We start from the raw sequence: 26,909 nt of genomic DNA, 5'->3' as shown, positions 1-26,909 counted from the left end.
AAAGATTTCATTTATTTGTCAGAGAGAGATTGAGCAGAAGCAGGGGGAATAGCAGGCAGAGCAGGCAGAGGGAGAAGCTGGCTCCCCACTGAGCAAGGGACCCAATGTGGGATTCGATCCCAGAACCCTGGGATCATGATCTAAGCTGAAGGCAGCAGCTTAACTGACTGTGCCACCCGGACATCCGGAAAAATTCTTATTAGGTTGACTGTTTAACGGTTTTAAAGTAAAATCTGAAGAATATATTATTATAGAGAAATAAACTCTTTTCAGCTATAGCAATGTTATTAACATCTTAGTAATAAAACTGAGCTACTGGGTGGGTCATATTAAACAAATAGGTATGGAAGTCATTTACTTTCTTCAGAAAGTCAGTATAATGAGATGAGGATTAAGCTCTTCTATAAATCCCCAAATAGTCATTTCAACATTGGTAGATGAAGCATTAATATTTAACAGATATTTACGTAGTTTCTCCTAGGCAAAGCAGGAACACAGAGTATGTATAACAGAGTCACTCTTCAGACAGAGCTTGCAAACTAAGTTAGAAGGTACAAATGTCTATAAGGGAAATATTTTCTGAGGAGATTCCTATGAAAGATCACTTGAGGCTGAGCTGTTCAGAACGGGTTCTTGTGGATAAATTTAGTTATAACTTAGGCCTCAAAGAACGGATAGATTTTGACAGGGGAAAGGAACTGGTCTATTTTTTATATAGGAAAAGTGGCATAACAGCAATTGTTTATTGAGTTTTTACTTTGTGGCAGATGCTCTACCATGTCCTTTACATTCATTATCTTACCTTAAAATATCTTGGTGAGGCTGGTGTTATCCTCATTTTTCATTTGAAGAAGCTGAAGTCCAGAAAAGTTAATTTACTTACTCATAACCACATTGCTAATAAATGGCAGAGCCAGAGTTGGGTTCAGATTTTCAGCCTCTAAAGCTCAAACTCTTTCATGATGTTAGAGCAAATAATGTTGGACACATATAAGACCCAAGTTAGATGTTGTCAGGTTATGGAGAATTTTAACTGTCAAACTGATGGTTCTAACTTGATCTTGTCCTCATGAGGAATTTTGTAGGTTTCTAAACAGAGATACTAATAGGGAAGTCAGTCTGTTTGTAGCACCCAATACAGACAAGAGGTTCCTGCTATCATCTTGATGTTACAAGACTAGGACAGTATCTAGGATGACAGCAGTGAAAATAAAGAGGAAAGGTAGGATTTAAGAAATATTTTGAAGAAAAAAAATATTTTGAAGAAAGGTTTGGTAGAACTAGGAAATTAATTGGAGCTGGGACGAAACAGAAAGGAAGAGAATAAAAGATGTCTGAAGTTTTAAGTCTGTGGATTGAGAAAATGGTAATACCATCACTAAAATCAGTAATTAGGAGAGGACACTAAATTAGAACATTGAAGATACTGTTGAAAATTCATGAGGCACCTGGGTGGCTCAGTGGGTTAAGCCCCGCATTAGGCTCCCTGCTGAGCAGGGAGCCTGCTTCCCCATCTCTCTCTCCCTCTGCCTCTACTTATGATCCCTCTCTGTCAAATAAATAAACAAAAATCTTTAAAGAAAATTCAGTCAGCTGTTGGAAAAGTTAAAAATCTAAAGTGGAAAAGAGAGATTAAGATAGGGATATAGATTTGGGGGTCTTCTATCAATACAGTTGAAGTAAAGGCAAAGAGTTTGGCATAGGGCCAGGAGCCAAATCATGGGGATCATGGGAAATGTTTGCTTTGGGATTATGGCAGAAATGTCATAAAACAGTCTGATGGGAGAGATGGGAGATAGGAGAGAGGAGTGTAGTGTACTATGTATAGTGTATAGTGTACCGTGGCAAAAGCCCAAGAAGAGAGTTTGAGAAGAAATCGATCAGAAGTGCCAAAAGCTACAGCAAGTCAAAAAGGACGAGGACTGAAAAACAGTGGAGGAAATGCGTCAGCTCTTCCGATGAGAAAGTCACTGTTGAACTTCATGAGCCCAACTTAAGTGTAGGGTAGAAGCCTAAAGGTAGGTTTTTAAAAAGGTGAAGAAAGTGTGAATAGTAATTAAATGATGAACTTTTGTGGGGGTTGTGGCCCCACTTCTTGAAGTAGATGTTACTACTACTCTACTATTACGCTGAGGCCAGCCTGGTTTTTCCTACCTGTAGGTGATAATGTTTTTCTGCCATTCACCTGTGTAGTTCTTTCATCATCTCTGAGGTTCATTAAACCCATTTAGGCCTGTTTCAGGTTTTTCTGCTATTGCTCTGATATGAAGATTATTTTTACTTCATTATACAAACATCTTCCCTTATATCCTCGAATATTTTTTCTTTCCCATTTTTCCATGTTCTTCTTCAGGCACCCCAACATACGTATATGTTAGATGTTCTTTGTGATGATAGATAGTATTATCTTTTTTACAAACATGTCTATGTGATTGCTTTTCTGTATTTCATTTTGTGTGATTTCGATTATCCTGCACTCACATTCCTCTATTGATTTTTCAATTGTATTTAATCAGATTTTATTGTATCTGACATGGTTTTCATCTATAATTTTTTTTTTTTTTTGCTCTTTTCATGTCTTTCTTAAACTCTTCTGGTTCACATTTTATTACCTTCATTGTTACTTGTATTTCTTATAACTCTTCTTTGAGCTTTATCTAGAAAAATGGCATCTTGAAATTCTTTATGTCTGAACTTTTTCTCTGTTGTGTAGAGTAATTCCTCCTTTGATAAATAATTTTCATCTACTTTTCTGTCCTCATACTTTTCCCTCTCCTTATATGTATGTATAGGTCGCCTGCTGGTTTCTTTCTGGTTATTAGCCATTTTTAAAATAAAGAGAGCTCTAATTGGGCCACCATTTGTTTTAGAATAGTACAGGGAAAGGCAAAGGGAAGTAAGGTGGAGTGGTACACAGTGTCAGATTTAAGTTGCTGCCTTTAAACACCATCTGATCATATTTATTTTGTCCTCTATCCAGAAACATATCTCCTCTTATTTTCATGTACAATTTGTTATGAAGCCCTTTATTTCATAGGACCTCTAAGAACCAATATGATGATTTATGCTTCTGTGTTTTATCCCTTCTCACCACCAACAATCTCCTGGGGTTAGGAGTTTGGTCGCAGATCATAAAAATGGTGGGGTTTTCCTCTTCAAATCTACCTTCCTTACTCTTGGGGGTTTGGAGCTGGGTCTTCACTGGGTCATTAATCACATGTATTGCAGCTTTCTCATTCCCTTTCAACCTCTCCACTGTTAATCAAAGGATTTTTGGAATGAACTTTCAGGATTGACATGCATTTAGATATCTGCAGCCTGTCCAAGATTTGAGGTCTGAGGAGGTTTTCTGTTTTTGGTCATCTCTCAACATCTTTCCTTACCACAGACTTTCTCAGTATTTGGAAGATAATCATCATATTTTGTGGTTTGTGGTTGTGGTCCTTTCGTTGTTTCCTTCGAGATGGTGTTTTTTGTTGTTTTCAGTGGGTTTTGAGAGAGGGAGGATAGTTTAAAAAATGTTCTCATTCTGCCATATTTTATGTAAATTCTCCAGTGATCTTTTTGAAAACACAAATCACATCACATCATTTAATTGCTTAAATTCTTCAGTGGCAGAAGAATAAAGCACTTAGAATAAATGAAAGACTTCTTATTATAACCTATGCAGCTATATGTGATCTGGCTCCTTCTTTCTGCAGCCTCATTTTTTCCCCCTTTTCCTTACGCTCACTACGTTTTCTTTTAATTCCTCAATAACACTGTTGCTTTTTGTTCCATTTGCTTTGTTCATTTTCTTCCAATTTTCTGGAATTTTACTTCCTCCTCTCTTCTCTTTTTTGTCTTTCAGTCTAACTTAGCACCTCCTCAGGGAAGTCTTTTCTGCTACAACAAATAAATTAGGTGCACCCTGTTAATCTCTCTGTTGCTTGTTTGTTCTTTTCCTTCATATCACTAAGTAAAATGTATAATTATATGCTTATCTGTTAACGTGTGTCTTTTTATCCAGTCTTAAGCTGCAGGAGGGCTTGATGCTTACTAATGTCTATCGATTGAGTGAATGAATGAGTGACTAAAGCAATTAAAAAAGGAAATTTAGATACAGGATTTCCAAGATTAATTACCCAGGCATTACTATGTTTTAAAAGTTTTGTCTAGTGAATATATTTGCCTTAGTGTATATATATCCTAGTAATTATAACTAACATGAATTGAGTGCTTGTTGTGCCCATATACACCTTTAAAAAATTCATTACCTTAGAGTTTACTGGTTAATTACTATGTATCAGCAATGGTTATAAGTATTTTATACCTCTAGTATCTTTAATGTTCGCAGGAACTTTGAAAGGCGTATTTTTTTTTTTTTAAAGATTTTATTTATTTATTTGACAGAGAGAAATCACAAGTAGATAGAGAGGCAGGCAGAGAGAGAGAGAGGGAAGCAGGCTCCCCGCTGAGAGCCTGATGCGGGACTCGATCCCAGGACTCTGAGATCATGACCTGAGCCGAAAGCAGCGGCTTAACCCACTGAGCCACCCAGGCGCCCTCTAATTCTTTTTTTTTTTTTTTTTTTTTAAATTTTCTTTTAAGATTTTATTTATTTATTTGACAGAGAGAGATTACAAGTAGGCAGAGAGGCAGGCAGAGAGAGAGAGAGGAGGAAGCAGGTTCCCTGCTGAGCAGAGAGCCCGATGCGGGACTCGATCCCAGGACCCTGAGATCATGACCTGAGCCGAAGGCAGTGGCTTAACCCACTGAGCCACCCAGGCGCCCAGAAAGGCGTATTTTTATCGTCAGTATTTTAAAGATGAGGAAACTAAGGCTTAGAAAGAGTAACTGACTTGTCCAAGGTCATTCAGCTAGTAAATGCTTGAGGCATGATTTGAATCTAGACAGGACAATTGCAAAACCACTGTTCTTGTCATTGAATTGTCATTGAATTTCTCTTAATAACTAATAATCTCAAAGTTAAAGTGCCATTTTTAGTATTTAACTTTAATTTACAGAAAATAACTTATTCTCCTCAGTCAGTCATGACATATCAAATCAGTTTGTTTTCCTGTTTTCTAGAAGTCCCTCTTAATAATCAACTCTCAAAGATTTGAAAATGCAAAATTGTGAAGAAAGCTAAAATTGATTTTTATTTAGGGCTTATTAAACAACATAAATATTTCCATCATGACATAAAATATACTTTCTTTCTTCCCCAGTAGCTAATGTTGTTACCTTTTCAGTGTGAATGGAATCGTGTTTCCTTTTGTTGTAATGTATTGTGTGATAAGGCAATAAACCAAACTAGACATTCTGTTTTAATTTTCCATTTTTTTATTTTTGGGGGGACTTCAAATAAGTAGCCTTTAATTTCTGATTATAACAACAGAACCAGAACTGTGAAAAGAATTCCAATTTAAAAAAAAATAAGTGGAAGTCAATTTTGGATGAATGCTAGTAACATAATAATAGCTGTTAAAATATTTGAACAGCTTAGGAAGGAGCATGCCCTCAGTCTGAGGTTGAATAGAAATAGTACTTATCTCTCAATATTAGGAAATACATGAAAGATTTTGATCAGGTTAGGGGATAAGAGAGGAAAAAATACAATTAAAGGAAAATGGACATTTCAAAATATATAAAGAGCATTACAAAACTTCAAAATGACTGTAATATAAATAAAAGAAGAAAATTTCAAAGAGTAGTTAATATCAAGAATGAGAAATGAGAAAAAATGCCTGATAAAAATGAGGCTCATTAGGTCATGCTACTTGTTAATGAGAGGGCTAGTACTTTAACTTTGGTATGTCTAATTTCAATGTTCATACTATTTTGAAGGCTATATTGAATGGATATTTGTAAAATGGAAGATGTATGTGGTCTAAAGACATGAAGAATAATTCCATGTCAGCAGAGTGCTCAGTAACAAGTGAATGAAAGATGAATGAATGAATGAATGTGTTAACCATATCCCAAATTCATTCTGCCCCAGTTGATTGTTAAAGTAAAAAAGATGATAGAAAGCATTACATGAGGAAGTAAAGTAGTAATTTCCTATTTCTTATTTGATATATTTAATAAGTAACATTTAAAGAATTCAGAACACTTTAAAATAGATCAATTTTTGCTTTCCTACTTTGTTTTGCAAACTATTTAAGTCTATTACTGACCTCCGGGTATGCTGTATTTGGTGTAAGGCAGATTTATTACTGAATATACTAGAAGGATCTCATTATAACAATTTAACACGTTACACAGATTCTTGCTATAAGTCTTTTAAAGGAACATAATATGGTCAGTGCTTTAATTTTTCAGGGCAAGTCTTTTGAAATGTGTTTGGAAAAACCTGTATTTGTCAGTCTCCAAACCCTAAATTGAATTCCGCCTTCAGTAGTAAAAGTAAAGTTAGGTAAAAATTACCCATAAAACTACTAGTTATGGTCCCTGTAAAAACCAGATACAGTGGCTGTAACCATAAGTCACAGACTTCCTGCTGCCATTTCTGGCCAGATTAAAGAGGACACTTGAGTTTCAACTCTCATCCCTGCTGATTAGGGTGAGGGGATTCATGTTACTTTAAAATCATTATCAACTGGGAACTGGGGACTGAAAAAGAAGCCCTAGTATGGGAATCTTAATGAGACTTTTGAGAAAAGATGGGTCTATTACGGTGTCTAACATCTCGGCATTTTTTTTCCAAGGGTCCACCGGGTCCAGCAGGTATCCCAGGTCCATCAGGAAAGAGAGGTCCACGGGTAAGTGAATGAGTTCCATGTCCCACTTGCTGTTAGAATTAGTAACTTTGCAGTATGTTCTTCCTAGTATTGTACAGTATATACTTCCTTTGGAAACCTGCCTGGATCTTCAAACATAGCCCTACCTTTGCCAATTCAAGAGAAAACTCGGGAACATGTGCAGCTTGTTTATTTGAGAGTAAACACCCAGCCAAAGCATTCTCTGTGAACATGCCCAAAGAGGATTATCAAATTTGTAGATTAGTGGCTCTTGTAGTGCTACTTGTAACATTATTCTTCATTATAAAGTGATCTCATCGGTAGTTGATGGTTCAAGGTGGGGTTCATTTGCTTTGGGAAATGAAGAGGAGTGGGCTGCCTTAAAATAGTACGTTCCTGGATTACATAGTGGAAAATGCTGGAACTACGGACTAGAAAAATAATTGTCCTGAGGAAAAAGCTGCCTTAAGGATCAGCAGTAGTTTCTCACATTACACAGGTCCAAAAAAGATTTACTGCTGTGTTAAAATTCATTTCTTTTGAAACTGAAAAAAATCAACGTGGACTTTTACTAACAGGCATTCTTGTAAGAGCCAGAAAAGGAATTATGACTGTTACAAAGACAAATACGTATGCCATGGACAATCCACTTTCTTTCTATCCTGATTTTTATCTGTCATGTAAACAATATAATGAAAAATCATCCTGAACTATTACTGTGAGTCGTCCATATTCACAACAAACTTTTGTCTGTATGAGGCCTTAAATGAACACGACTGGTGTAGTTTTGTTTGGCATTTGGTTGATTTCTTTCTACTTGATGACCTATCACGTTCCCCTCAGAGTCTCTCATGAACGCGCCCACACCCCCTCCCGTGGCTGGCGCACCACTTCTGTCCTCCTCACTCTCTGTCTGGGTCCTACTCTTCTGAGGAACTGGATCTCTTTCTGCCCTAATTCCATTCCCTTTCCACCATGGAGGCTGTTCCCCACAGCATGACCTTCAACGTCTGAGGCTCCAGCTATTCTCATGATGCAGCAGTTTCCTTCTTTAATTTTTATCTTTTTAAAAGATTTTTCTAATCCTTTCTTTAAGGAAGGAATATATTCCTCTTCTCAAGACTAATTATCCCATTTTTGTGCCTAATTTTATCCTCATTCCATTATTTATCTTAAAACTTGCAACTTTTTATTTTTTTTTCTCCCTAGATTTTGTCTCATTTGGCGACAACTAATAAATTATTCTTAAAGAAAAACCCTCAAACTTTCACTGACATTAATTTTTCCTAAAGTTATGCTCCTAGCTCACCATTGCACTATTGAGCTTTGTTAAATAATAGTTTATGCCGTTGCCCTACATCTCCACCAATAACTCACTTGTAAATCTCCATAATCTTTCCACCTATTTTATTGAAATTTACTTTTTGAAGGTTACAAATGGCATGTGTCATAATATCTCATCTTTTTCCCTTAGTTTTGATTTTGCTAGATATACCACCAGTATTGCCATTGCTGATGCCTCTCTCCTTTCTGAAACACAATGCTCTATCAATTCAGAATTGAAAAGGCTGGAAAATAAGTAATTATTAACTATATGTGATATGTTAACCTAGAAGTATGGCTGAAGAGCCCAGGAGTGGGTACCAAACCCAGATGAATATAGGGGTCACCTGAAAGGCTTGCTGGAGGTGAATCTTAGTTCTTCTGCTTGCTGGTCCCATGAGCTTAAGTTTCTTCACTTATAAATAGGTAATGGGAAATAAGTAAAGCATTAGCACAGTTATCTATGCATAGTTGGTAAATAGAAGCAATTATTGACAAATATTTATTGAGTATCTAATATGTTCCAAGTGCTATACTGGTGATATGAAAAACAGCCCCTTTTCAAAAAAATCCTAGAACTAAATGGCACATGTCATAAGATAGCTAAAATAGCAATAAAATATTTAAAGAACAGATTAAACAGTGTAAGAGATATTTTAAAGCATATACAATTAATTGCAAATGAATTTTCCAGGCATTGATTCCTATGGAAGTTAGTAGGATAGAGAAATCACTTTATAACAGTGTAGCTAGGACTTAAAAATGAGGTGGGATCTTAGCTGACACTTGAAGAATGATTTGGGCAGCTGTAGGAGGGCAAAATGAAATGAACTAAGTCTTATAGGCATACATAATGTCATAAACAAAAACCCAAGTGCAGAAAGGGTTAACACATGTTAGCAGAAGATTAAACATTTGCACTTTCTTATTTTTAGGCTTCTTACTCTGCATAGCTTTTAGAAGTAGCACTATGCAATATGGCTGGAGATAAGGGTGAAAAATAAGGGAGGTAAGCATCTCAAGGCAGGGTTTTGAATCAAAAGATGGGAAATACAGTCCTCTGTAATTAGTGTAGCTCTCTTGTCCAAGAGTGAAATATCCAACATCTAGGAAAACATGAAGAACTTTGTGGGGGAGAAAAAAAGGTCCCATTCATTTTATGAAATTATGCTGTGCAATATTTGAATGTTACAATAAACATTGTTTATTGCCTATTATTTGTATCTGGATCTGTTCTAAGAGCGATCTGACCTCTCTACTATTTTCAGGGCATACCAGGGCCACATGGAAATCCTGGGTTACCTGGATTACCAGGTCCAAAGGTGAGTGAAGACTAGTGAGTATCACATTATTTTCCTGACATTATTAAAGAAGGTCCTTAACTTTTTGTAATCGAGGTATAGTTGACATAAATATTAGACTAGTTTCAAGTATATAACATAATGATTTGACACTTGCACATACTGCAAATGATCACCACTGTAAGTCCAGCTACCATCCATCACCGTTAAAAGTGACAAAAAAAATTTTTCTTGTGATGAAAATGTTCGTGATCCATTCTCCTGACAATCTTCAAATTTTGACTGTGATCACTATGCCACACATCATATCCCCTATTTATTTCACAAGTAGAAGTGTATACTCCCCCCTGCCCCTGCAACCACTACTCTGTTCTCTGAATACATAAATTTTGTTTTATTTGCTCATCTGTTTTGTTTTTTAGATTCCACATATAAGTGAGATCATGCAATATCTGTATTTCTCTGTCTGGCTTATTTCACTTAGCCTAATACCCTCAAGGTCCATCCATGTTGTCACAAATGACAAGATTTCATTTCTTCATGGCTGAGTAGTAGTCCATTATGTGTGCAGTGTGTGTGTGTGTGTGTGTGTGTGTGTGTGTGTTTATACCACATCTTCTTTGTCCTTTCAATCATTGATGGACACTTAGGTCCTTTTCATATCTTGGCTGTTGTAAATAATGATGCAATAAACATAAGGATGCATATATCTTGATGAATTAGTGTTTTTGTCTTTTTGTGATAAAATACCCAGAATTAGAATTGTTGGATTATTAGTTCTATTCACTTTCTATTTTACATGATTGGCTATATTCCCTATGCTGTATTTTTCATCTCCTTAAATTATTTATCTTATAACTAGAAGTTATTTTGAATTTTTTTGACAAAAGTCAATACTGTTGACATTTGCATTTATGGTTGTACAATTTACATTTCTTCCAGCAGTACATGTGAGTTCCCTGTAATCCACACCTTTACCAGTCTTCACCAACACTAGTTATTTCTTGTCTCTTTGATAATAACCATTCCAGCAGGTGTGAAGTGACAAGTCATTGTGGTTTTGATTTGCATTTCTCTGATGACTCTGAGATATTGAGCACTTTTTCATGTTTGCCATTTGTATTTCTTGGAAAAAGTGCCTATTCAAACCCTCTGCCTATTTCTTAATCAGTTGTTTTGTTTTGATGTTGACTTGTATGAGTTTGGATACATAGTTTGCAAATATTTTCTCGAATTCAGTAATGCCTTTTCACTTTTATGATAATTTTCTTTTCTGAAGCTTTTCAATTTGCTGTATTGCCACTTGTTTATTTTTGCTTTTGTTGCCTTTACTTTTGGAGTTAGATCTAAAAAAATCATTGCCAAGAATGATGTCAAGAAGCTTACTGGCTATGTTTTGTACTAGAAGTTTTATGGTTTCAGGTCTTTTAAAGTCTTTAACTCATTTTGAGCTTATTTTTATGTATAGTATAATAGTCTAATTTCATTCTTTTGCATATAACATCCAGTTTTCCCAACACCATTTATTAAAGAAACTGTCCTTTCCCTGTTGTATAGTCTTGCCTCTTTTGTTGTAAGTTAATTGGCCATATATATGGGTTTATTTCTGCGCTCTTTATTCTGTCCCATTGATCTGTGTGAGTCTTTTTATGTCAGTACCATATTGTTTTCATTTTTATAGCTTTGTAATATAGTTTGAAATCGGGGAGCATGAAGCCTCCAGCTTTGTTGTTCTTCTCAAGATTGCTTTGGCTATTCATGGTCTTTTGTGGTTCCATACACATTTGAGGATTATTTTTTCTATCTTTGTGAAATGTGCAATTGGAATTTTGATAGAGAGTGCATTGAGTCTATAGATTGCTTTGGGTAATATGGATATTTTAATACTAATTCTTCTACTCCATTAGCATAGACTATCTTATAATTATTTGTGTCTTCAGTTTCTTTTGTTAATGTCTTACAGTTTTCAGCATACAAGTTTTTTACCTTCTTGGTTAAATTTATTCCTAGATTTCATTCTTTTTGATGCAATTATAAATGGGATTTTTAAAATTTCTCTGATAGTTGTTAGTTTATTGAAATGCAATAGATTTTTGTATGTTGGTTTTTTACCCTGTAACTTTACTGAATTTATTAATTCTACTATGTCATCTTCAAATAGTGACAGTTTTACTTCTTCCCTTCCAATTTGGATGTATTTTCTTTCTTTTTCTTGCCTAATTACCATGGGTAGGACTTCTAATACTCTGTTGAATAAAAGTAGTAGGAGTGAGCATCCTTACCTTGTTCCTGATCTTAAAGGAAAGGCTTTTAGCTTTTTACCATTTAGTATGATGTTAACTGTGGGCTTGTCTTATATGGCCTTTATTATGCTGAGGTACATCCCCTCTATATCCACTTTGTTGAGAGGTTTTATCATAAATGGATGTTGCATCCATTTGTCAAATGCTTTCTCTGTATCTATTGAGATAGTTTTTATCCTTCATTTTGTTAATGTTGTGTATAATTTTGATTGATTTGTAGATGTTGAACCATCCTTGTATCCTTGGAATAAATACCACTTGATGATCCTCTTAATCTATTGTTGAATTTAGTTCACTACTATTTTGTTGAGGATTTTGCATCTGTGTTTATCAGGGATATCAGTCTGTAGTTTTCTTTTTTTGTGGTATCCTTGTAAAATGAGTTAGGAAGCATTCTCTCATCTTCTGTTTTTTGGAAGAGTTTGAGAAGCATTGGCATTAACTCTTCTTTAAATATTTGGTAGAATTCACCAAGGAAGCTGTAAAACCTAGAATCTTATTTGTTGGGAGGTTTTTGATTACTGCTTTAATTTCCTTACTAGTAATCAGCCTACTCAAATTTTTATTTCTTCATAGTCCTACCTACCACCTCATCCCTACAAATATGAAGGAAGAGAGAGAACTTGTGAGAGGAATTTCCTCATGGCTTTATTCGCCCCCCCCCCCTTTCCCTATCTCAGTCAGTAATAATTAGGTACTCAAAACAAACAAATGAGTAATATGGAGAATAAGGGAAGGAGATAAAGATAGAGATAGTGAAAAATATTTGATTTAATTAAAGTTTTAAACTGTGTATATTTAGAGGTGCCTGAGTGGCTCAATCAGTTAAGCATCTGCCTTCAGTTCAGGTCATGATCTCAGGGTCCTTGGATTAAGCCTCACATCAGGCTCCCTGCTCTTGGGGAGTCTGCTCCTACTTCTCCCTCTGCCCCTCTGCTTATGCACTTACTTTTTCTTTCTCAAATAAATAAATAAAATTTTAAAAAATAAAAAAATAAAATGTATATATTTAGAGAAGAAACATATTTGAGAAAATGAAAAACTCTGCAGTAAAAATTATTATTTTCTCAAGATTAAAAACAGTGTATTTTTTAGTATTGACTAGTATGAATGTGTTTTTGGTAAAATGATCTAGGATAGATAAAAATTTGAATCTCAAGTTTTCTTTTTTTTAAGACTTTATTTATTTATTTATTTGAGAAAGAGAGAGGAGAGATCACAAGTAGGCATAGTGGCAGGCAGAGGGAGAGGGAGAAGCAGGCTCCCTGATGAGCAGAGAGCCTGATGTGGGACTTGATCCCAGTACCCTGTGATGATGAACTGAGCTGAAGGCAGACCGACTAAGTCACCCAGGCTCTCCTGGATCTCAAGTTTTAATATTATATTTAGTAGTGTGGCTGTATTTTGACTATTTATAAATATTCACCAATAAAATATTTTTATGTGATCATATATGAGGGAATTTAAAAGCCCTACTTTTAATTTGTAAGCAACTAATTAGACTTCTTAAGAACTTAATTTTATAAGCTGGAATTAGTCTTTAATTTATGTTTAACTTAATAATTTGATGATTATGTCCAAAGTAGCCAAAACTGACCATGATTTATTTTAATTGCACATATTTGCAGAGGACATTAGATTAATGACAGGTGTTAAAAATTACCACTTTGTCTTAAATGCATCCAATAAGGCTTGTTGGGTGTGGTTTTATTTTAAAAAATTCCTATTTATGTTTACCATGAATTTTAAATTAACCAAGATCGATAGAACGTTCAAACTTTATAATCTTCCTATAATTGTTTTCAAGGTAATGCAAAAAATGAAGAGTGCAAGGTCTTTATGATAGATTTTGACATGCAATCATAGAATTTATTTTCCTTTAGGGAATAAAGATTTCTTCTAATTTAAGAAATTTTGAAGTATGAAGACAATGCCAAATATTTTTCTTTTCTCGGTTATAGCAGGAATCGCAGAGGTAGAGTTGTTGGCCACTACAAAAAGTGTATTAAAAAGTCATCTTGTTTCTTGCACAAGAGATAATCTGTCCATTTCAAAGGGAGGTTACTTGAATCTATGGAAAGAGCAAATGAAAGCAACTGCAGTTTAGAAAGTTTTAACTGAAATAGGAAATGCAATCCATAATGGAATCTCTATATAAACATTTGGATTAATGGGCTTTATGAAAGTCAATAGAACCAAAAGGTACCTTATATAAGTTAAATGATTTAAAGCATATAAAATATCTGGTATAATATAGTTGACACTTAAGAAAATGTTATTTTTCTTTTCTTGAAGGAGCTACTTATGAAGCAACTAGGCAAATTACAAATGTGACTCGCTAAAAATACCACACTTCTTATTTGGTAAATAAAACAAAAAGAGTGTTGTGATTCTTATGAATGAAAATACCTTAAGACAGTATATAAATAGGTTTTATTTATAAGTCTATTTTAAAATTCATGAGAATAAAGCTTACTTTGCTAAAATATTCTAGACTGATGCAAAAACTAATCATTTTGTTTTGCTTTTACAATAAAATTAGTATTTATCATAAAGAACAGGAAATGTAAACTGATCTTGGTAGTTCTCATCTCCTTTCAGACGAAATTAGTTCTCACTATGTGTTGGTCTTAATAAACTCTTCAATTGTTTAAATGCAGGGGCCAGAACTTACTCATTTTTGCATTTGTGTCTAGCCCAGTACCCAGCATGTGTTGGGGACTCAATAAATGTAAAACTGAACCAAAAAGCTGAATTTCGCACAGGTATCATAAGAGAAGGAGAACTAGTACTTCTTAAGCTTCTAATCTCTGACAATTATTTTATGTCTGGCATCTCATTCAGATTCATTTCAATTAAAAGAAAGTACTATTCAACTTAGTACTTTACTTTGCACAGAAGAAAACATCCATAGGGAGCTTAGTACTTAACCAAGGTAACACAATTTATAACTGGTAGAGTTATATTCAGAAGTGAATCTGTCTTACTCTCTTCCTAACACCATGTTGTCTTGCACAATAGCGAATAATTAATTTATAAAACACTACCTAAAGGAGGAAGGGTGGGGTTGGGGTAACCTAACAGAATTTAAAGACTTTAGGAATTGATTTAACAATAGTAACAAAACATGTCTATTCCAACATTCCAGCTTATTCTGTGGATACTGATAATAACATATAAAGATAAACTGCATTAAGAGTGAAACTGATCTCTAGTACTTGGGAACTATGTTGTTAAATTGTTAAATAACAGAATGAAGTGCCACACAAAATTTTAGTGGCTACATAGCAATTTTTTTCAACATTAGTAACACTAACATGATTCAAAATAAAAACTATTGAGCTCATTAACTGAAATCAGGAGACTAATGATAGAAATAATGAACTTCTAAGAAAAATTACAAGAAATGAATTCCAAAATGGTCAATAAACTGCTTGACATTATTAGTCACAAAGGAAATACCAATACGGTCACAATTAATTACCACTTCACACCAACCAGAATGGATAAAATTAAAAAGACTATAAACACTAAATGTTGGCAAAGAGTTAGAGCGTCTGAAACCCGTGCACACTGCTAGAGGGAGTATAAAGTGGTACAAGGACCCAGAATACAGTTTGGCAGTTTCTTATAAAGTTGAACATAACCTATCCTATGACTCAGAAATTATATTCCTAAGTATTTACCCAAGAAAAAGGAAATAGTATCTGAAGAGACTTAACTGGAATTTCATAGCAGCGTTATTTACAAATAAAGTAAAAAAACTATAATGAACCTGTTTCTAACAATAGGTTTTTAATTTATCCATACAATGTTACTCAACAGTAAAAAGGAGCTAAATACTGACATGTAGCAACATGAATGAGTCTCAGGAACATTGGGCTGAAGGAAAGAAGCAAACAAAACACTTGAGAATACATTGTATATGAACATCCAGCACATGGAAAACAAACCTATAGTGGAAAAGATCACAATAGTATTTTCTTGTGGGCATGGAGGCTGACAGAGAAGGGGCCTTTAGAAACTTACTAGGGTGATGTCAATATTTTATATGTTGATAAGAGTATGATGTATGGTATATTCATTTGTCAAAACTCATCAAACAATAACACAGAGCATTTCACTGTGTATAGAATACACTTGACTAAAATAAAGGAATAAAAAAATAAAAGCAAGTACACTAGGGATTTTATAAAAACTTTTGGTATAGGCTGTTTCGAGATTGACTAAGTTTCATATTCTCTCCCTTCAAATCATTTGTTGGAGAGTGTTTTTGCATAAATAATTTGTTACAAAAGAAGAAGAAGAAGGAGAAGGAGAAAGATAAGAAAGTTTAATTCCGTTTCTTATATACCAGAGAGAATAGCTTTTTTTTTCTTGCTGGCAAAATGCCATCTGGGTTCACAGTTTATCATATTTATCTATTTAATGAACTTTATTCGCAGGGTGATGAATATTTTTATTACTATTAATTAAGCACATGATTAGTTATGCAGTAGATCTTTAAACCTGAGTAATGAATGCAGAGTCTATATCTTTAGCCTACCATATAATTCTAGGCCAGGCAATCTATTTGTAGTCAAGATAGTTCCTTTCCCAAAAACACTTCTTTTTTTTTTTTTTTTTTAGATTTTATTTATTTATTTGACACAGAGAGAGAGAGAGAGAGATCACAAGTAGGCAGGGAGGCAGGCGGGGGGGGGGGGGAGCAGGCCCCCTGCTGAGCAGGGAGCCCGATATGGGGCCTGATCTCAGGACCCGGAGACCATGACCTGAGCTGAAGGCAGAGGCTTAAACGGTTTAACACTGAGCCACCAGGCACCCCTCCCAAAAACACTTCTTTTTTTAAATTTTTTTTTATTTTATTTATTTATTTGACAGACAGAGATCACAAGTAGGCAGAGAGGCAGGCAGAGAGAGAGAGAGAGAGAGAGAGAGAGAGAGAGAGAAGCAGGCTTCCTGCGGAGCAGAGAGCCCGATGCAGGGCTCGATCCCAGGACCCTGAGATCATGACCCGAGCCGAAGGCAGCAGCCCAAACCACTGAGCAACCCAGGCGCCCCCCAAAAACACTTCTTAAAGGAAACTTAAAACCTTGCCATAAACATTCACAGTTTATATTACTTTAGTCAAGTCCAATAGTTCCTTCAAATTTAATCCACTTATTGAGAAAGACAAATATCATATGATTTCACCCACATGTGGAGCCTAAAAGAAATAAAAAACAAAAAACAAATGAATAAACAAAAAGCAAAATCAGACAAGTAAATACAGAGAACAAACTGATGGTTGCCAAGGGCAAGAGCAATGGGCAAAATCGGTGCAGGGGAACCGGAGATACAGGCTTCCTGTAATGGAATGAATAGGTCATGTGAACAAAAGGCAGAGCATAAGGAATATTGTCAGTGATGGTAGAATAACATTCTATGGTGACAGATGGTAGTAGTTACACTTGTGATAAGTGTGGCATGATGTAAAAAGATTTTGAATCATTATACTGTACATCTGAAACTAATGTAACATTGTCTGTCAACTATACTCAAAAAGCGTTTTAAAATTAAATTAGATTTAAAAAACGTTTGCTAATAAAAAAAATCCAAGTTTAATTCAGTTATATGAATCATCTAACCTTAATAAACTGTAATAACAAGGTCTCATTAGTAATATTAAGTTAAATGTTGTTAATAATAGTTAATATTGAATCCCAAAGAATAATCTTAGTGCTATTTCTATTCCTGATTTTGACCCAGTGTCCTCATGTCTTCTAAACTAGAAGTCCCATTTTCTTTACATGTGAATAAATAAATATATTGAGCATAGATGTTGACCCATTCTAAGAAATTTTGCTGAATCAAATTGCTATGAAAAATGTTCAATCCAGCATTTTGAATGTTAAAGTGTATGTTAAAATGTTGAAGTCTGAGGTGCTTCTGTTATTCTGATCAACAAAGGGACCATCTTATTAAGGACCAGACAAAAGAATATGATCCTTTCTTTTCATTCTATGCCTGTGATTTCAGTTAAAATATGACTTAACTCTACTAAAAGTGCTACTTTCTGGGTACCAAAGATTATTACGGTCATGTCAGAAGGATTCTGGAGCTGATCTGAAAGACTTCTAGCCAAAGAGTGATGTGATATGGACTTCATTAAGGATAATAACTGCAGTGGATTGAATCCCATCAAATATGTCTAAATCCATTGAGTTATCATGATGCTCAATACAAACAGACAAAACTTTTCTGGTCACCTTTAGAGGATGCTAAGGAATTACATCTCTGAAATGATCAAATCCTCTCATACCAACTGGGTATTCAACATTGAGTTAGTGTCAGACTCCACTGCCTATACTTGAGACAACAGCCACAGAGGAGTTGTCCAGGCTGCTCATGTTTCTGTCTGCCTGACTACAAATTCAGGGGTCTCACAGCCCCCCACTCCCCCAAGCTTAATACTGCACTAGAACAGCTCACAAACTCAGGAAAACAGATTTCTCAGTCTATTATAAAGAATACAACTCAGGAATAGCTATGTGGAAAAGAGCATATAGGGCAGGATATGGAAGGTGAGGGCTTAGAACTTCAGCGCCCTCTCCAGGTGTGCCACCTTCTGGGCATATTAATGTGTTCACCAACCTGGAAGCTCTTGGAATCGCTTTGTTCAGAAGTTTGTGTATTTCAATCTCTCATCCTCCCCTCCCCCCACTCTGCCTAAATTCTCACCCTCTAGCCACTTGTTTGCCTTTCTGGTGACTAGCCCCCATCCTGAAGCTATCTATGGATACCACACTGAGTCACCTCATTAGCATAAACTCAGATGTGGCCAGAGGGGATTGTTATGAATAACAAAAGACACTTGTGGAACTCAGGAAATTCCAAGGGTTTTAGGAGCTCTGTGCCAGAAGCCAGAACAAAGACAAAATATATATTTTTATTATACTACAATATCATTATTTTGAAAAATGATAAATAGAAGAAAAATAAGGGGAAGGAAAAAAGTTTTCTTACAAAATTATCTTGCTTTTTTTTTTTAATAGAACTTAAGCTCAGGACAACCAAATAGCTGATGAAGGATATTTTCTCTCTATGGAAAAAGCTAGGAAATGAGGAAAGCATGTTAGAATTTAAAATTACCATTTTTGCAATCCTGATGAGGAAAGGGTTGAAGAACAGCAAAAATAACCCAGTCAATCCAAAAGCCTTGAGGCAGGCGGCTGCTTGACATTCTTTGAGGATAAGCTGATGGAGATAAATCCTGGATGATAGGTCCGAGATATAGCCAGAGGCCCTTGTGTTGGCAGGATTTCTCTGCCTTTAGTGCTCATGGTTCTTGGTCATCTCACTTCAAAGAATGAAGAGGTAGACCAGACTAAGACTGATGAGCAGCAAAGAGAAGTTTATTGAGCAGTAATACAAAGCTCCCAGAGAAGGAGGGGACCTCAGAGAGTTGCCCTCAGAGTTTCTAAGTTTAGGGGGTTTTATGAGCTCTTTTGCAGAACTATCTTAAGCAATCAAGGTGTGCTGAGTCATGCCAATCAGGACATTGGTCATGTATCTGTCTGCCTGTTAGGTTAATATCAACTTGCTGATGGTCTTTTTTGCTGACATTAATGAAGTATTGTCAGAAGAAAGGCAGGAAAGGACAAGGGGCAGTATACTTAAACTGTTGTTAATTTCAGCGTACAATATAATGGTTCAACAATTCTATATATTACTCATGCTCATCATGAGAAATGTACTCTTTAATCCCTATCACCTATTTTATCCATTCCTGCTACCCACCTCCCACCAGTAACCACCAGTTTGTTCTCTATAGTTGAGATTCTGATTTTTTTTTCTTTTCTTTTTCTTTTTTTCTGTTGCTCTTTTTTTTTTTTTTTTTGATTCTTAAATTGCACATGAGTGGGGTCATATGATATTTGTCTTTCTTGGACTGACTTATTTTGCTTAGCATTGTATTCTACCTTCATCCATATTGTCGCAAGTGGCAAGATTTCATTCTTTTTTATGACTGAATAATATTCCATTACAAATAGTATATATACATCCACACACATATCCCCATACTCCACATCTTCTTTGTCTGTTCATCTATCAGTGGACTTGGGCTGCTTCCATAATTTGACTTTTGTAAATAATGCTGCAATAAACACCAGGGTGCCTGTATCTTTTTGAATTACTGTTCATGTATTTTGGGTGTAAACACATCATAGTGCAATTACTGGATTATAGAGTAGTTTTATTTTTAACTTTTTGATGAGCCTCCATATGGTTTTCTAGAGCGGCTGCACCAGTTTGCATTCCCAACCAGTTTCTAGTCCCACCAACTTGCACGAGGGTTCTTTTTTCTCCACATCCTCACTAACACTTAATTTCTTGTGTTTTCAATTTTAGCTATTTTGACAGGCAAGAGGTAATTATAGTTTTGATTTTCGTTTTCCTGATTGTCAGTGATGATGAACATCTTTTCATGTGTCTCTTGGCCATCTGTATGTCTTCTTTGGAGAAATGTCTGTCCGTGTCTTCTGCCCATTTTTTAGTTGGATGATTTGGTTCCTGAGTGTTGAGTTTTTAAGTTCTTTATATAGTTTGGATACTAACCCTTTTTCAGTTATGTCATTTGTAAATATCTTCTCCCATTCAATAGGTTGTTGATTAGTTTTGCTAATTGTTTCCTTTGCTGTACAGAAGTTTTTTCTTTTGATGTAGCCTCAATAGTGTATTTTTGCTTTTGCTTCCCTTGCCTTGGGAAATATATCTAGAAAAATACTGCTATGGTCGATGTCAGAGAAATGATTGCATGTGCTCTTTTCTAGGATTTTTCTTGTTTCAGGACTCATATCTAGCTCTTTAATTGATTATGAACTTATTTTTGTGTATAGTGTAAGAAAGTGGTCCAGTTTCATTCTTTTGTACATAGCTGTCCAGTTTTTCCAGCACCATTTGATGAAGAGACTGTCTTTTTCCCACTGGATATTCTTTTCTGATTTGTTGAAGATCATTTGACCATATAATTGTGAGTTTATTTCTGGAATTTCTTTTCTGTTCCATTGATCCATCTGTCTATTTTTGTGTCAGTACCATACTATTTTGGTTACTACAGATTTGTAATATAACTTGAGGTCTGGAATTGTGGTAACTCCAGCTTTGTTTTTCTTTTTCAAGATTGCTTTGGTTTTTCAGGGTCTTTTGTGTTTTCATACAAATTTTAGGATTGTTTGTTTTAGTTCTGAGAAAAATACTGTTGGTGTTTTGATAGTGATTACATTAAATCTGTAGATTGCTTTGGGTAATATAAACATTTTTAACAATATTTGTTCTTCCAATCCATGAGCATGGAATGTCTTTCCATTTGTTTGTGTCATCTTTAATTTCTTTCATCATGTTTTATAGTTTTCAGATTATAGGTCTTTCACTTCTTCGGTTAAGTTTATTCCTAAGTATTTTATTATTATTGTTGCAATTGTAAATTGGACTGATTCCTTAATTTCTCTTTCTACTGCTTCAGTATTAGTGTATAGAAATGCAACATACTTCTGTGCATCAATTTTGTGTCCAGTAACTTTACTGAACTGTTGGTTCTAGTAGTTTTTTTGGTGGAGTCTTCAGAGTTTCTATGCAAAGCATCCTGTCATCTATAAATAGTGGAAGTTTTACTTCTTCCTTACCAATTGATATCTTTTTTTTTTTTTTTTTTTTTTTAAGCCCAAGTGGTTGGACATATGGACTCTGGATTGGTTTTTTTTTTTTTTTTTTTTTAAGATTTTATTTATTTATTTGACAGAGAGAGATTACAAGTAGGCAGAGGGAGAGGAGGAAGCAGGCTCCCTGCTGAGCAGAGAGCCCGATGCGGGACTCAATCCCAGGACCCTGAGATCATGACCTGAGCCGAAGGCAGTGGCTTAACCCACTGAGCCACCCAGGCACCCCCAATTGATATCTTTATTTTTATTGTTTGTTCACTCTGGCTAAGACTTCCAATACTATCTTGAATAAAAGTGAAGAGAGCTGACATCCTTGTCTTGTTCCTGATCTTAGGGGAAAAGCTCTCAGTGTTTCCCCATTTGAGTATGATGTTTGCTGTGGGTTTTTCATACATACCTTTATTATGTTAAGGTATGTTCCCTCACAACCTACTTTGTTGAGAACTTTTATCATGAAAGGATGTTATGTTTTACCAAATGCTTTTTCTCATCTATTGAAATGATCATATCCTCTTCTTTCTCTTGTTAATGTGCTACATCATGTTGATTGGTTGATTGGTTTGCATCTTGGGGATAAATCCCACTTCATTGTGGTAATTTTTTAAATGTATTGTTGGATTTTATTTGCAAATATTTTGTTGAGGATTTTTGCATCTATGTTCATCAGAGATACTGGCATGTAGTTCTCTCTCCCTCTCTCTTTTGGTGTGGTATCTTTACCTAGTTTTGGTATCAGAGCAATGTTGGCTCATAGAATGAATTTGGAAGTTTCTTTTACCCTTCTATTTTTTGGAATAGTTTGAGAATGATAGATATTAATTCTTCTTTAAATGCTTGGTAGAAGTCAACTGTGAAACCATCTGTTCTGGACTTCTGTTTGTGGGATTTTTTTGATTACTGATTCAATTTCATTACTGGTAATTGGTCTGTTCAAATTTTCTATTTCTGCTTTGGGAAGTTTGGTTGGTTATATGTTCCCAGGAACTTATCCATTTCTTTTAGGTTGTCCAATTGTCCACCTATAATTTTTCATAATATTCTCTTACAATTGTTTGTATTTTGTGATGTTTGTTATGCCCAAGTTTTCATGTCCAAGAGATCACCAAGGAGCCAACACCCGATGCAATCACAAGAGGGTTTATTTAACAAGCTTAAGCTTGGGCCCAAGTATACCTGACACAGCAGTGTAGGGACTTGGACCCGGAACCAGATTACAGTGGGAGTTTTTAAAGGCAGAGTAGGGGTGGACTCAGCGGTAGGGGTGGGTGAGGACAAAGGGGATTATGGATGATGTAAGTCTCTAAGGAAATTTGGAAGCAAGGTTTCTAGGACCTTGAGGGGCTAGCTATTGTCTGGGGAAAAGGTTATTCATAACCAATACAGGGTCTTTTTACAGGGTCTTTTTACAGGGTCTTTTCCTGAGACCCTTTAGATGTACATCAGTGGGCCATATGCTTGGGAATGATTGTCAACACTATCTTGGCCGTTTAGAGATAAACTTTCCTAAAGGAATTGTTAAAGTAGACTTACAGGATCCTGGTTGGACCTGTTGGAGTAAGGGGTCGGTCAGGCTAGGATTGTCCTTAGCAAAACCTCAAGGTGAGGGCAGTTGAGTCCCCAGGGGAGAGCCACTCTGTTTCAAGAGCTTGTCAGTAGGTAAGGAATTTCAATGATTTTCTTCTGTCTCTGTTTCCCACATCAATGTTGGCTGTTATTTCTCTCTCATTTGTGATTTTGACCCCTTCCTTCCTTCCTTCGAGTCTGGCTAGAGGTTTATCAGTTTTGTTAATCTTTTCAAAGAACAAGCTCCTGGTTTTATTTATAATATATCCTATTATAAATATAATAATAATATTATTATTATTAGTTTCTATATCATTTATATCTGCTCTAATCTTTATTTCCTTCCTTTTGCTGGTTTTGGATTTTTTTTTTCCTAAGTCTGTGAGGTATAAGTTTAGCTTGTTAATTGGGATTTTCTTTGCTTCTTGAGGTAGGTCTATATTGCTATAAACTTTCCTCTTAGAACCACTTTTGCTACATCTCAAATATTTTTGACCTGTATGTTTTCATTTTCATTTACTTCCATGTAAGTTTATTTTTTCCTTTAATTTCTTGGTTAACCTATTAATTGTTTAGTAGCATGTTATTTAATCTCCATGTATTTGTGCTCTTTCCATTTTTTTCTTACAGTGATTTCTGGTTTTATAACATTGTATTCAGAAAATATGTATGACTGATCTTTCTGAATTTGTTGAGACTTCTTTTGTGATCTAGTATGTGATCTCTTCTGGAAAGTGTTCCTTGTGCACTTGAAAAGAATGTGTGTTCTACCGTTTTAGGGTGGAATAGTCTGGATATATCTGTTAAATCCATGTGATCTTGTGTGTCATTCAAAGTTACTCTTTCCTTGTTGATTTTTTCTTGGGATGATCTGTCCATTGATGTAAGTGTTACAGTGCCCTACTATTATTGTGTTACTATTGATTAGTTTCTTCATGTTATTGTTAACTGTTTTACATAGTTGGGTGCTCCCATGTTGGGTGTATAAATATTTACAATTGTTATATCTTCTTGTTGGATTGATTCCTTTGTGATTAGTGTCCTTCTTTGTCTCTTGTTACAATCTTTATTTTAAAGTCTGTTTTGTCTGATGTAAGCAGTGCTACTCCAGCTTCTTTTTATCACATGCATTTGCATGATAAATCAACTATCATCCTCTCACTTTCAGTTTGCTGGTGTCTTTAGGGCTGAAGGAGTCTCCTGTAGATAGTACACAGATGGTCTTTTTTTATCCACTCTGTTACTCTGCTGTGTCTTTGGTTGGAGCATTTAGTCCATTCCCAGTAGTTATTGATAGATTTGTATCAAATGTATCAAATACTGCTGTTTTGTTACCTTTTTAGTGGTTGTTTTTGTGATTTTTCTTTTATCCTTTCTTATCTTGCCCTCTTTCATGGTTTGCTCATTTTCTTTCGTGATATATTTGGTTTCCTTTCACCTTGTTCTTTGCATATCTATTACTGGTTTTTGATTTGTGGTTATCATTAGGTTTCTGTTATAGCAGTCTATGTTAAGTTGATGGTCACTTTTGTTTGAACTCGTTCTTTACTCCTCTCCCCACCACATTTTAGATAGATGGTGTCATACATCACATCTTTTTATTTTTTTAATCCCTTGGCTGATTTTTACAGATGTACTTATTTTCATACTCTTTTTTATGGTCTTTACTTTCCACCAAAAGAATCTCCTTCAACATTTCTTGTAGGCCTGGTTTAGTGGTCATGAACTCCTTTAGGTCTTCTTCATCTATGAAGCTCTTTATATCTCCTTCTATTCTGAATGATATCTGTGCTGGATGGAGTATTCTTGGCTGAAGATTTTTTTTTTTTTTTTTTTTTTTTTTTTTTAGCACTTTGAATATATCATGCGACTCTCTTCCTTGCTGTAAAGTTTAAAATATTGTGTATTTTGTAGTTTTTGGTTATAGTGTCCAATAAATACCAATTAGACTAAGGTGGTTGATGATGATCAAATTTTCTCTATCCTTACTGGTTGTTGTTGTTGTTGTTTTTTTTAATATAGTTATTCCATTAATTACTGAGAGAGGTGTGTTAAAACAGCCAACTATTATTTGTATTTGTCTGTTTGTGTGTTTAGTGTTTAGGAAATATTTAGTCAGTGTGAGGTTCATTTACTTTGCAGCTCTGTGTTGTGCATACATGTTTAAGGATTGTTGTGTCTTTTTAATGAACTGATCCTTTCTATCATTATCAAGTGTCTCTCCTTATCTCTGGTGGTACTCCTTTACACCAGCTTTTTTATGATTATTGTTTGACTGGTATATATTTTTCTTTTCCTTTACCTTTCTATATTTAAAATATATTTCTTCTAGACAATACATATTAGATCTTGCTTGTTTATCTGGTCTGATAATCTCTGATTTTAATTGGAATGTTAACTCCATTTATATTTGTGTAATTATTGATATGATTTGGTCTCACCTACATTGTCATTTCTTTTCCATTTATCTCAGATATTTTATGGTCTTCATTCCTCCTTTTTTGCCTTCTTTTGGGTTAATAAAATATTCCATAGTATTCCATATAATTTCTCTATTGACATTTCAGCTGTATCTCTAACTGATTGATATTAATAGTTGCTTTAGAAATTATAATATCCATCCTTAACGCATTCAAGTTTACTAGAGTTAATATGTTAACAGTTCATTTAAAATATAAGACCCTTATGACCCTATGATTATATTTATATAATCCTTTGTGTTTTATTGTCATTTATTTTACATCTATATCATTATAAGCCATAAAGTACAATGTAGTAATTTTTGTATTAAGTGATCAGTCTTTAAAGAAATTAAGAGAAGAAACAAACAAGGGAGTCATTTAATATTTCTTCATTTATTTTCATTTCCAGGGCTTTTCATTTCTTCCTATGGATCTAATTTCTAGTTGGTATCATTTCCCTTTAGCTAAAAGAAGTTCCTTCAATATTTCTTGGGGAACAATCGTGCTGGTGTTGAATTATCTTGGGTTTTATTTACCTGAAATTTGTTTTATCTATGTTCTTTGAAGTAAATTTTTATAGAATATAGAAATTTTGGTTGAGAGTATCTTTGTTCCAGTTCTTTAAAGATACTTGTGGGGCACCTGGGTGGCTCAGTGGGTTGAGCCTCTGCTTTCAGCTCAGGTCATGATCTCGGGGTCCTGGGATCGAATTCCTTGTTGGGCTCTCTGCTTGGCAGGGAGCCTGCTTCCTCCTCTCTCTCTCTCTGCCTGCCTCTCTGCCTACTTGTGATCTCTCTCTGTCAAATAAATAGAGTCTTATAAAAATAATAAAGATACTTGTGGTTCTTGTAATCTTCACTGTTTCTGATAAAAAGTTAATCATTAGTCACCTTGTTATTCCCTTTTGTGTAATGTGTCATTACTCGTAGGCTGCTCTTGAGGCATTTCTCTTTGTCTGGCTTTTAGCAGTTTGATGACAATGTACATAGGGGTAGTTTCCCTTAGATATCTCTTGTTTGGAAATCACTGAATGTCTTGGATCTGTAAGTTTTTGGTCTTTCTGTAATGAATCTGGGATATTTTTGGCTATTACTCTTTCAAGTAATCTTTCTGTCCCATTCTTTCTCTCTTTTCCTTCTGGGACTCCATGTATGTTAGACTACTTCATGTTGTCTCACAGGTCACTAGAACTTTATTTTTTCATTTTTTTCTTCTTTACTTCAGATTAGTTAATTTTTATGGATCTCTACTTAAGTTTACTAAACTTAATTTCTGCCTTCTATAATATATTGTTAATCTCATCCAGAAAATTTTTCATTTCAGATAGTATATTATCAGTTCTGAGATTTTACTGTTCTTTTTTGTGTACTTTTCACTTGTCTGCTGATATTTCTGTGTTCACTAATTATGATGATCATTTACCTTACATCTTTAAATATATTTATTATAGTCAATTTAAAATCCTCTGCTGTTAATTCTAATATATGGATCCTTTTGAGGTCTGTTTGTATTGACCACTTTTCTCTTCAAT

The 26,909-nt window shown here is 34.9% G+C and overlaps 1 protein-coding gene across 2 annotated transcripts in view; it reads left to right on the top strand.

Annotated features, from left to right (window-relative positions):
• COL24A1 (collagen type XXIV alpha 1 chain) overlaps nucleotides 1-26,909 on the top strand; it is a 402,120-nt gene that overhangs the window by 32,394 nt on the left and 342,817 nt on the right. For both annotated transcript variants that reach the window (XM_059136719.1, XM_059136718.1), the window contains exons 4-5: nucleotides 6,693-6,746; nucleotides 9,317-9,370. In XM_059136719.1, the coding sequence (XP_058992702.1) occupies nucleotides 6,693-6,746; nucleotides 9,317-9,370 (108 nt within the window). The remainder of the gene's footprint in view (nucleotides 1-6,692; nucleotides 6,747-9,316; nucleotides 9,371-26,909) is intronic.

Source organism: Mustela lutreola, chromosome 10, assembly GCF_030435805.1.
Source record: "Mustela lutreola isolate mMusLut2 chromosome 10, mMusLut2.pri, whole genome shotgun sequence".
NCBI lineage: Eukaryota > Metazoa > Chordata > Mammalia > Carnivora > Mustelidae > Mustela > Mustela lutreola.
The sequence above is the reverse complement of the archived record's forward strand: the minus strand, read 5'-3'. Positions and strand labels throughout refer to the sequence as shown.